This window comes from Oryzias latipes, chromosome 8 (genome assembly GCF_053564925.1).
Source record: "Oryzias latipes strain Hd-rR chromosome 8, Olatipes_Hd-rR_3.1".
Taxonomy (NCBI): Eukaryota; Metazoa; Chordata; class Actinopteri; order Beloniformes; family Adrianichthyidae; genus Oryzias; species Oryzias latipes.
Window position 1 is genome coordinate 15,881,089 of NC_136244.1, and position 12,867 is coordinate 15,893,955.

General features: G+C 38.1%; 1 protein-coding gene across 4 annotated transcripts in view; it reads right to left on the reverse strand.

The window, feature by feature from the left end:
• Positions 1-12,867, reverse strand: part of cep112 (centrosomal protein 112) — a 105,370-nt gene that overhangs the window by 88,108 nt on the left and 4,395 nt on the right. For all 4 annotated transcript variants that reach the window (XM_004071678.5, XM_078951578.1, XM_020705326.3 and 1 more), the window contains exons 5-6: positions 5,386-5,470; positions 2,714-2,791 (exon numbers count right to left, since the gene is read on the reverse strand). In XM_004071678.5, coding sequence (XP_004071726.1) covers positions 2,714-2,791; positions 5,386-5,470 — 163 coding nt within the window. The remainder of the gene's footprint in view (positions 1-2,713; positions 2,792-5,385; positions 5,471-12,867) is intronic.

Genomic DNA, 12,867 nt, shown 5'->3' on the forward strand with positions numbered 1-12,867 from the left:
TTAGGGTTCTATTGTTCTAGTGATGGTTAGGGTTCTATTGTTCTAGTAGGTAGGGTTCTATTGTTCTAATGGGTAGGGTTCTATTGTTCTAATGGGGAGGGTTCTATTGTTCTGATGGTTAGGGTTCTATTGTTCTAATGGGTAGGGTTCCATTGTTCTAATGGGTAGGGGAAGGGTCGTAGAGTTGTCCTGTACCAACGACTCCGCCCACAACTCACAGGCGAATTTATAATGAACTGACGCTCTGAAGAAAGCACATCCAAGAAATCCCAGATTTTTGATGATTGATGATTGAAAAGGGTCTTTAAATATCAGGATGTAATTTGGTTCATTTTCATTGTTTAAGATGAAGCAGTTAAAAAATCCCCCTAAAATTTTAAAGATAAGACAAATTTTCTACATTGTTTTTAGGACCATAAATTGGATTCTGTCCATGTCCACAGTAAGTCATCAGGTGTGACTGTGCAGAGCCCACTGGACAAAAAGTCATCTGAATGCCTAATGGGCCTGATGCATTTGTGCACGTTTGCATGCTCACACACTCCTCTAGATGTGTGTCTATAGATGACAGGTGGAGTAAAAGAGTGATGGCTTCGTAGGTGTGACATCACCTACAAAATGTAGCCTGGAAAAATGAATCCTAAAGTGGGAGGGGCACAATGACAAGAGGGTTCTTCACCCACCCAACTACGTCTCATTAAACAGCGATTGGATGAGCCATAGTCGAGTCTGAAGCTCATTTGGGTTCACCCACTGGACAACCCAACTGCCAATCAAAGATACATACCCCCAAATTTATGCGAACTTGATTTGTAAAGTAAATCAACTACTTCAGAGTCGTCATGAATATAAAATTAAGATGTAGACTTAAAAAAAAAGATTTTTAATTCCAGAATATCTAAACTAGCCTCCAGTGGTCCAGTCTACTTTATGGTTTGCATCGAATTCAGGAACTGAAGGTGAGGGTCAGCGCAACCATTTGATACAAAACCAAGTTAAATAAAAATTGCAAATACTCAACATTATTCCAAGCCAGAACAAATGTACCATCTGTACTATATTGCTCACCTCGCCTGTGAAGACACACAACACTTTCCACAAAAACAAACAAACTACAAACTGGCTGAATTCTTGATGTTGGTGAAATAAACAACCAAATATAGACGTCTTTCAGAACATCTAAAGGCTGTGCTGAAAGTTGGTACGGTCTGAACACTTCTAAGAGCCGCAACTGTTCGAGGATGCCCGTGTGCGTTTGTGTGTGAAGGAACATCTGTTGATTTGCGAGATGCAGCTATGCAGCAGCATTGCCAAGCACTGCCTCTTATCAGTGTTTTAACACAGAGGGAGAGGAGGGATGCAGTGCACAGCTTCACGTCTGCTGATAGAGTGCTCAGATTACTCAGTTCTGGAGAAGAGAAGGAGAGCAGAGAGTCAAAGGAGCATGGAGTGATTAGAACAAAGATATGACAAAACAAAAGTTAGGGGAAAAAATAGACAGAAGAGGGTTCAGAAAAAATATCTGTCTTGGCAGAGGCAGCAAGCAGAAAAAAATGACTTTATAAATAACGGCATTACTGTTTAAATAAAATAAAGAACAAAACGGCAGATAACATTTTTAACCTCGGCAGGAGCCCTCCTATCAAAGCAGGCACATAAATCTTCTGTTTCTTAGTCTACACAACCACAATGTGCTACCACAGTGCCCAAAAGCAACAGGCTTAGGGGTGAAGGTATGTCTATTCTCAGTTAAGCTTTTGGTAAAATGACTATCGGCAAATGCTGTAGTTGCTACTAGAAACATTAACTAGCCGGGTTTCAACACAAAGCTTCTGAAAATCCGGAAAGGTTTTATTCTTTGACAGGTCATGCAAAGAGCCACAAGAAATCGATCTTATCATCGACAGGTCTGAGTTTATGTATGACTGTAAAACAAACAAGAAAACAGAACACACAAGTTTTTAATCTTTTAAACAATTTAATGAGCAAACTACAGTACATGAGTAACAAAAGGAAAAACAACCTTTTTAGCAAAAATACAATATTACAAATGTGGTGGAAGCATAATGACAAATTGGACGTTTTGTGCTTAATTGAGTTTAAAGACCCATCAAAATCCTGTTTTTTGTGTTTTTAAAATCTTTCTGATGATGGAAAACATATATTAAGAAAACTAAGTTAAAGTTTGATTACTGAGTATTTCTTTAAATAAATCATTGGAGCAGACAATGAAAAAATGCCCTTTGAAAAAGAGCACACTTTTGAGGGCGGGCCAAAAGCTCCCTGGTTTGCTCCATTTGCCATTTTTGTTGCACCAGCTGTGATAGGTCAGGGATGTGAGGGGCTGTAAGCTAGCAGGAGAGCTTGTAAACAGAGAGCTCTCGGCAACAGAGAGGGGATAGGAGGCTGGGTTGTTCTGCACCAACAGTCCCACCCACAACTCAAAGGTGAATTTTCTGATAAACTACTGCCGCTCTGCAGAAACTATGTCCTAGTAAATGACAGGTTTTTTTATTTTGGCTAAATACGGCATAATTATATTTAAAAGACCAATAGGAAGGCTCTTATAATAGATTAAAAGATGATCGGAGTGGGACTTTAAGGAACAAAACAGACGCCTCAAAATCAGAAATTTAATTGCAACCAACAATGAGTTGCATCCGGTTGACAGTTGCATGTGAACAAGAAGCTCAAAATGCGTCCCTGCACTCACCCCCGTGTTCCAACTGTTGAGATGAGCCTCCAGGTCACTGTCTTCAGGAGACTCGTCTGCCTTTAGAGCCTCATCCATCTGAGAAGGTAAGGGGGGGATGAATCAACACAGGTGACATAATTGAAGTTTAAAGATGTGAGTTTAATAACAACAATAAGATTAAATGTTTTTGACGGCACAATGATTGTCAGTTTGGCCCGAGGAAACAAAAAACAGGCACTGAAGGAGGTTATTATTTGGTGCTGCCTTGTCATAATTTTCTGCTCTTAGTGACAACAGACGGAACTTTAAAAAGCCAACAGACATTCTGGAAACCTTTGTTTGCTACCCTCCAACGCTAAACCACCTCCATTGTCTCCATCATTATCCTTCTGGCATGCAGCACTCCAGATGTTCAGCCGTTCCACTCCATTTCCATCGTGCAGTAAATTCCACAAGAAGGGCATATGCAGTCAGACTGCCTGTCATTCAGGCTTGCACAAGCCTTTTTTTACAAACTCCAGATTTGTTCAGACAGTTCATGTAAAACGCTCTGAGAGGTTTGATTGGTGCAACATTTGTTTACTAAAGCTGAAGTTGAGCGGTGCTGATACATAAAAAATATCAAATAATGTCAAGGAAGTGACAAGAATGCGATTGGGATCAGATGGGAATGTGGAATGGAGGCGGATTTCGGCAGAACATCCTTGAATGAAAGCTATGGACAAATACAAAAGGTCAAGATTAAATATCCCTTCTATGTTCTCCAAGGCTCACCCTAAAAAAATAAAACAAAGGTAATATTTCATTTGTGTATCAAATGAAATCATTTTATATTTGATATATTTAAATATATATTTGTATGGTAAATATTTGGTAGTGTCCTTGAATATTATTTTATTGGTATAGATGTTTAACGTGTCTTCCATGGACATTTTGATCTTTCAGAATTATTTCACATTCCTCCTTTTTTTTAATCATCCTTATGACAAATTCAGCAAAAAAAAACCTGTTGTTTTCTAGAACAGTTTCTGCAGAGTGGCAGTAGTATATTAGAAAAATTTGGCTCCGAGTTGTGGGCGGGACTGTTGGTGCAGCACAATCCCGCCCCCTTTGCCATCCCCGTTGCTGAGAGCTCAAAGCAGGGAGTTCGTCCAGTTTGAACACCGTTTTAAAAACAGCATTTTTTATCTGCTCCTGATTCACAACTATTTGAATAAAAAAATACTCAGAAATGCAATTTTAGGCTCAATTCTTTTACTCTGTCCTCAATCTTGAGAAAAATGCCACAAAAACAGACCACAGCAAAAACAATTTCCATCACAGTGAGTTTTTAAACTCAATCGAACACAAGATCCAAGTTTAAGGACTCAGAATGAATTACTTAGACTTAGAACTCCAATAAAAATCGTGTTTTGGGTGTTTTTAACATGTTCTTATGGCATTTTTCCTTGTGATGAAGAACATGTTTAAAGCAAATTAGGATCAAAATAGCATTTCTGAGCGTTTCTTTAGTCAAACCATTGTAAACCAGGAGAAAACACAAAAATGCTGTTTTCAAAGAGCTTATAGATGGATGGATGGTGGCCACCTCTGCGCCAACAGTCCCGCCCACAACTCAGAGGAGAATTTCTAATAAACTATCATTGCTCTGCAGAAATATTTCTTTAAAAACAACAGCTTTTATTGCAAGTCCTAGCCTAATAATATTTACTCTAAACTATGCTAGCACCATTGGCATTTTTTCACGATTGGACTTTAAAGTTTCACTTTCATCTCTTTGTCATGATAATGTAATCTTTGACCCAATGTGTATCTGCCAACTGCCTTTTTTTTCTTTTTACAGGAACTATTTCTGCTGCAAAATCTTTACACCCTATTCTTTTTGCTCCCATTTGTGATGATTCTCAACTGGTTTTAAAAGCTTTTTTACATTATATTATTGTATATCACCCCTGCTCTGGGGTTTATTTGCACATTTGGAACAAAACCATATCTAGAGTGCAGAAACGCTTTCTTATGTGAGAGAGAAACACTTGCACATTAGAAATATATATATATATATATATATATATATATATATATATATATATATATATATATATATATATATATATATATATATATATATATATATATATATATATGGGAGATTGTAATTTCACACATTTCTCAAACATCCCTATGTATTTTTTTTACTTTGAATGATTACTGATATGAAGCTTCGCATTTTTAATCCAGATTTGTGCATTATGTAACTGGATTATCCACTTTTTACATTGGGATTGCATTCACACATGCTTGCAATTTCCTAAAATGACTTATTTCAGTATGTTAGAGACATACATTACCAAAAAAAATTGTAGAATTTGCAGACTAATTGAAATCAAAATCCTCTTTAGGTTTTGTTTGTAAATTACTGTTTAGAAGAGTGTTAGAGAAATATTTTCTCTCTTTTAAGTTCTTTTCTAAACTTTGTGTAAAACTAATATTGGAACTGCTTAGTTTAGGATCCTAATCCTCTAAACTTCACCAAATAACAAAACTGTGAAAAAATGGAACAAAATAATCCATATTTTTAATAGCAGAAAATAAATTCATGTTGAAAACAGATTAATTAATAAAGTAAAATCTAAATAAACCTGTTTGTGTTTCTGTGAGATTTCAGAAAAATAGCACGGTAACAAACCAACCATTCTGGTATCCTGTCTGGGTCCCCCTAAGAGTGGATTGGGGGACATGGGCCGAGAAAGGTTCATCTCTTCATAAAGCCTTCTCCTGAAAGAAAAACAGTATATATTCACTAAAAAAGAAAAAAACGTATCAGTATCTACTGCTCATGTCTCCTTATTTGTCTGTATGGTAGCCCTGCTGCGCCGTCTACATAAATCACCATCTGGCAGTGATTGCACTGTTTGTGGTTTACTAATTTATCTCTTCTAAACAATAAAAGTCTTTCAATCTTTTCTCCTGCGCCGCACATGCTGCACCACACTACGACTTACCTCATACTTTTTGCACCATCAATAACCACATCCCTCAGCTTTCGCTCGTGAAACCATTCCCGTTTAAAAAAATAAATAAGCAATGGCTTACATTTACAGATGCATGCCTTTTTTTTTAGGGGGGGGGGGGTTAAGTAATTTGGAACCACACATATCCACCCCCCCCCCCCCTTCTCCTCCTTCAATGATCTAACTGAGCTAACGGGCTCATTAAACAGACACACCAGGCTCTATTAGTCCACTCATGCTGATTGAATGAAGATGTTGGAGGAAAAAGTGAGTCTAAAGCTAAGGAGGAATAAAACTGCCTTCTTATAAAGACGTCACATTACTTTATCCAGTCTAGTAATTCACACTCCATTAGATCCCATAGGCATTTTTCCTTGCAGTGACCTTTTTCTAGCATCCCTGGTGCTTAGAGCGATAAACCTTCTCTGTCACAGACAGGTTTCTATTTAGGTTCTCAGTGAGGGAGAGGCTGGAAAGATACATTTGATTATAATATCATGCAAAGATGGTTAATACAGACTATGATCAACAGTCAAAAATGTGTATTGTGTACGGTATGTTTCAATATAGAATCTAAAAACTTCTGTGCTTGTCAATCATGTACAGCAGTGTTTCTAAAGGGGTCATTATCACTATAAAGTGCCTTTGGTGTCCCCATGACTATTACTCTTTCATAAACTAAATGGAGCAGAAAAATAAACTCTGACTTCTTATCATAAGTGACCCAAGACTTGCACACAAATCAGTCAAATAATTTGGTTCTTAAATTGTGATTTCTTTAGTTTATGCAATTTTTTTCTTTGGATGTATGAGATTTTGGTATGTCCCACACGCTGTTCTGCTAACTTCAGGGTGTGTAATAAATGGTTAAATTATGCCAAATTAAAAAAAGATTGGTACACATTTCATGTCACAGCACAGTACTTGATAAAACAAGTAATTTTGATCAGGCAAATTATATTTTCATAATGCTATTGAAGATTTTGCGCACGTCCCTGACATTGCTGTCCACCCTGTCATTTTGGGATAACTGTCTCTCTAAAAAAAACTGCAAATGTTTTAAGTGACATCACAACCAGCATTTTGTCTTTCTTCACTGGAGACTGAAACAGTGGCTAGTTGCAGAGTAAATATTTACACTTTTGTTTAGTAATTCTTATCATATTAGGTGTGTATTCAGATGTTGTCAAGCTTAACATGTCCACTCTGTCATGGTGAAATATCATTTAATATAAAAGCCTTTCCTAAATTTAAAATGTATAAGTTAAACAGTACACAGTCTACTTGCTAACTGAATCATGTTGCTAAGTGAAGATCCACAATGTGCTCAATAAATGCTAACATTAACCAAAAACGTCCACCCTGTCAGAAAACCTTCTTTGACAGGGTGGACATGGTTCATGACAGGAAAGACATTTTGATAGTTTATGGCAACAAACTAATAATGTTACATATTACAACAGCTCCTACTGACATTTTATTACTTAAATTTCCCCTTGTGGAATTAATAAAGCATAATTGAGTTGAATTGAACAACAATAAATAACAGTTTATAACAGTAAAGGTTACCAATACATTGAAGAAATTGCATATGAGATTTGTCTATCAGCATATTGGCCACATTTCAGACACCTCCTTTTGCCGTCTCAGACCCTTTTGGGTAGTATCACAGTGAAAAGGGAGACAACAACTACAGAGTATGAGTTCACCACAGATTTCCAGGAGAGGCTACTCCATTTTAGGCGCTGTGTTTTCAACATTAAATGGCAGTGTGATGCCTACAGGAAGCTCAGGAGCAGCTTGAAGCACAATAAGCCCTCAAGAGGTCAGCAGACCGGATTGTAGCCCATGAAGGAGACATTCCTGATGCCCAGAGCTTGTATGAAAAGGTGAAAAGCCTGGAGATATCTGTTGAGATGTTCTATGTCCCAGAGAGTGATATTGAATCCAAGACTGAGGTACCTGCAATAGCTGCCATAAAAGACTGCTTGGAGATGTGTCTCATTGATATTGTTCTTGTTGTTTTTTTCAAACCAATCATTCTCCTCTTAAAACAACATTTTTCTTCTAATTTTACAGTTGAATGTTTGACTTTCACGGTGCACATTGATGTTCAGAGGTTATCTCAATAATGCCACACGAATGGCTAATTTTTGGTGTTTTTCGACATAAAGAAAGAGTGGATCAAAAACCAGTCTGTTCACCTGATAATTTCACCCTACATGGGAAAGGGAATTCTGGTAGTGATTTTCTTTCATTAATTGCATAATGAGGTAATTTAACGACCTTTTAAAAATGTGTCCACCCTGTCATGCCCAGGGTCCACCCTGCCGTGCTACTGTCCACCCTGTCATTTTCATATTCAAAGAAAATAAACAATGTATTTCTAAAAGTTAGCAAAACTATCTGTGTGATTCCTTTATTAATACATATGGACCAAGTGGTTTTGGTTGAAAATTTTCACCAGATATCTTAGTTCTTAGATTTTATTTAGAAAAGAAAGTGCAATTCTTGCTGATTTTGTATGGTAACAACATTGTTTGCCCCAATTTCATTACTATCTAAATACTTTTCTTATTAGCTAATACACAGTTTTGACAAAGGGACTAAGTAGCTTTCTGAAAATATCAATTTTATATCCATGATCTAATTACAATGTATTTAATCTACTCTGAAATCGTCCATGACAGGGTTGACATTTTTTACTGTTTGTGTGTGCATTTCTACTTGCAGTTAATTTATAAAAAGTGTGGGAGCTTGACAAACATGCATTTCTGACAGCACGGCATCCACCTAACACAATAAATGTGAAGTTAAATGGGAAATCTCATATTTTTTGGTGGGATATTGGGAAGTCTCAAAGGCACCTTATGGTGATATTGACCCAAAGAGGAACATGTGCTGCCTTCCAATATTCCTTCAATGAAACCTCAAACTATTACAAACTGTTGAAGGGGATCTGACTCTTAGAATATTCTGATCTGATCTCAATGTTGTGACCCAATTATTTAGCTATGATGTAACTTGTTTTTTGACAAAAAGTCATTAAAATAAGCTTTCTGTTGCTAAATTGCCATTTAAGTTGTTTTTTTCCCCCGTTACCAATAAAATTCTACAATATGCTACAGTTATGATGGAGGTCTGAAAGCATACTGCTCACAGAGACTCTGAAGACACGTTGGAGGCTTTGTTGGTCATCAGGTGGCCCATCACAGATACACCAGATGGGGACAAATCAGTGTCCGGGTGTCCGTATCGGCAAAAAATGGCACCTGAATTGACTTTATTTCGTTGAGACCAGAAGTAAGGCATTTTTCTATGGGTGATGTCACACTCGCCCAGTCTAGTTTTTATAAACAGTCAATGGCAATAGCCAGCTTTCAATGCAATCTACTTTTTAAGGAAAAAATACACAAGTAACCCAATATTATCTAAAGAAAATAAATACGGTGGATGTTTGAAGTTATCATATGAATCTTTTGTATTTTTTCTTGTTCTTAGTCGATTATGTTCAGTGAGAAGAAACCAAGAAATTGACACTTTTCACTATCTAATTTTTCCCGCTGAAAGAAATCTAAAATTTGTTCTTGCATGAAAGTTCTAAAAAAACAGTACTAGTTCTAAAACAGAAACTTGGAAACTCTTAGACTGATTTGTGGAGTTGCAATACACTAAATATTACTGTATATACTGTAACTTTCTGTATATTTACCCTTGGTGAGGTCTAGTGTTCAGCCCACAGAAACCATCACAAGTGAGGTTATATTTTGTGACAATCTAAACATTAGTTTATAGATCTTCATTTCCAGTTTCAGTGTTTTGGTATAATATGGTTTTCAGAAGAATCTAAACAAAGAACTTCAGTTTCTGAGCACTCAGACAGCCTCACCATGCGCACGCACAGCTATGTAATTTGGATGGAAGGGCTGGGTTTTGCAATTTTGGGCCTCTAAGTCAACAGGTGGATGAGGATAATTGAATCAGATGTGTCTGGAGTCTGAGGCTCACAGATCAAAGCGCAGGGAAGTCAGGCCACAGCAACACACACACACCCCCCAAAAAATGAGAGCACCAGCATGTAAAGCCTCAGAAGCTGCAGCCCGGCTGATTAAAGCAGCCTGACATCCATACCCCTGCCTGACCTCCAGGTGCAGAGCCAGCAGGCCCAGGTCTCAGCCTTGGGCACCCCCTGAGAAAAAGAGCCTGACCTTGGGACACAAACATCCCTGTGCCCTGCGCACCCTTCACCATAAACCAACACCACCTGGAGAGGAGATCAGAAGAAACTGGTCTGTCAGGGAGAGACATTTGGCATCGATAACAACAAAGATAATTTAACTCCTCAACAGTAAACACTTCTGCTTAGCTTCTTTCATTGATGAGATGCTTAGATGAATGACACTCATTATTGCAACAGCTAAGCAGTGGCTTTTAAATGTAAAAAAAAAAAAAGATGAAAGTGGAAGATGTCTAATTACTTCAGCAGACAAAATGACACAAACAATAGAAATCACCAACAAAAAGGCAGGAAGCTGGCAAAAGCTGTCCACAAACTCCACAATCTTTATCCTTCTCGACTAAACACCATGTTACTCATAAAAAATTACTTCCTGTTTAACGCAACAGAAAAAGTACAAAGTTTGTAGGCATTTTGACTTTCACCATCTTTCCTTTAGAATTCTTGGGATGAACCTAAAACTACATATGAAGCAGTACCTCCATCTAGTGGCCAAATTGGGAACATCACAACTTCTTACATTTTCTTTTGTGGGCCACTTCTTACTCATGAAGAAAATGTTCATACCAAACACCAATAATAATTAAAAGGAAGGACACATTACGTACACTCACCAGCCATCTAATTAAGCACACCAGTTCAACTGTTGGTAACGCAAATTTCTAATCAGCCAATCGCATGGCAGCAACTCAATGTATTTATGCATGTAGACATCTGCTGCAGTTCAAACAGAGCATTAAAAAGGGGAAGAAAGGCGATTTAAGTGACTTTGAATGTGGCTTGGTTGTTGGTGCCAGCAAGATGGTCCGAGTACTTCAGAAACTGCTGATCTACTGGGATTATCACCCACAACCATCTCTAGGGTTTACAGAGAATGGTTCAAAAGACAGAAAATATCCAGTGAGCTGCAGTTCTGTGGGCGGAAATGCCTTGTTGATGCCAGAGGTCAGAGGAGAATGTCCAAGCTGGTTCCAGGTGATAGAAAGGCAACAGGAACTCAAATAACCGCTGGTTACAACAGAGGTCTGAGATGAGCATTTTGTGAACGCACAACACGTCCAACCTAGAGGCAGATGGGCTACAGCAGCAGAAGACCACGCCGTGTGTCACTCCTGTCAGCTAAAAACAGGAAACTGAGGCTACAATTCACACAGACTCACTAAAACTGGACAATAGGAGATTGGAAAACATTGTCTGGTCTGATGAATCTTCATTTCATAAAGCTGGAATCATCTCAGACTGGTTTCTTGAACATAACAATGAGTTCACTGGACTCAAATGGCCTCCACAGTCACCAGCTCTCAAACCAATAGAGTGTGGTGGAACGGGAGATTGGCATCATGGATGTGCAGCCGAGAAATCTTCAGCAACTGTGTGATGCCATCCTGTCAATAAACACCAAACTCTCTGAGGAAAATTTTCAGTACCTTGTTGAATCTATGGCACCAAGGATTAAGGCAGTTCTGAAGGCAAACGGAGGTCCAACCCGGTTCTAGCAAGGTGTACCTAATAAAATGTCTGGTGAGTGTATATGTGCCCTTGAGTGAAACATGACTAAGAAAACATCAGAATGTCAGAAAAGTAATCAAGATCAGCAATCAGACATTTGAACCAACCTAGTTCAATCAATTGATCCCGTCCCTTTCCTCTGCTAGTAAATTCATCTGAATCACAGTGAGAGTGAACCATGACAAGACTAAATAAATCAACATTCTTTATGAAATAGTACATCTGAAATCCCTTTAACACAATTTAACTCACAACAATCAGACCAGAAAGCAGAATTCCAATTTCAACAACAGTTGATCTTCATCTGGTAAGTGGGACTAAGACTTCAAATCTGACTGAAACATGGGCTAGAAGAATCCAAATGCTAGTGTTTGAGCAAAAATATCAACGATAGGTTTCCAGGAGAAGGAAAGGAAAGTTCTGAATGACCATACAAGGAAAAGAGAAGAAAAGCTATTAAAGATCTAACTTTTCGGGTTATTTTAACCTTGATGGGTTTAGGCTGTGCAAGAGAACTTAAAAAGGCCACCCAGCAACTATCTAACTGTAAAATGACACCACTAAGCACTGCAGCGCCTAATCATAGTGACATAATTCCACAACCCAGACAGAAAAGTCTGGATTAAATATGGCAGCAGTGGGCTTGTACCCTCTCTTGTGCAGTGCTCTGGTGTATATTAAGCTCTCCCTACTACAGTGCTCTCTTTTTATTATGCTAATGAACAGAAGAAGCCACAAGGCTCTGATTCGCCTCTCCTTCTGAATTGGAATGAAAAACCATGAAGCATTACTAACATCACTTTGTCAAGGTCCCAAAATGCCAGCAGTCAGAAGAAAGGTCCCTGAGCCTGTTAGGATGATGGATGATTTAGTGCACCACTTTGACTTCAAATGCTTATAGACATGGTTGTGTCCTTAAAAAGCAGGCAAGCAACTGTAACTGAATGGTTCAATTCCTTATCCTAGTGGCTATTTCAATAGAAGCAACCAATCATATTTTAGAAACAAAAGTACTGAGCCACCCAAACACGTTCTATGCATATGCTGCTACAGTGGAGCAACTAAAGTATTTGTCAGTCACCAATTCTGCAAGATGTCCCACTTAAAAACATGAGAGAAGTCTGTAATCTTCATCATAGATACACTTCAACGGTGAGAGACAGAATGTGGAAACAAAATCTAGGAAAAAGTTTTTTTTTTTAAGTTGTCCTGTCCAACAGCTGAGCAAACAGACAAGAGCGGAAGGCCTCTTGTGTTGGACATATTTTAATGTTCAAACAGGAGGTTATGAATCTTTGGATTCATAAAGTGTATTTGTATAAACCCCAATTTCTAATTTAGGCTAAACTACATTTTAGGCTAAAAGAAAAGGAGGGAAGAAGACAGAGGGATGTTAGATGGGGGGGGATAAGGGC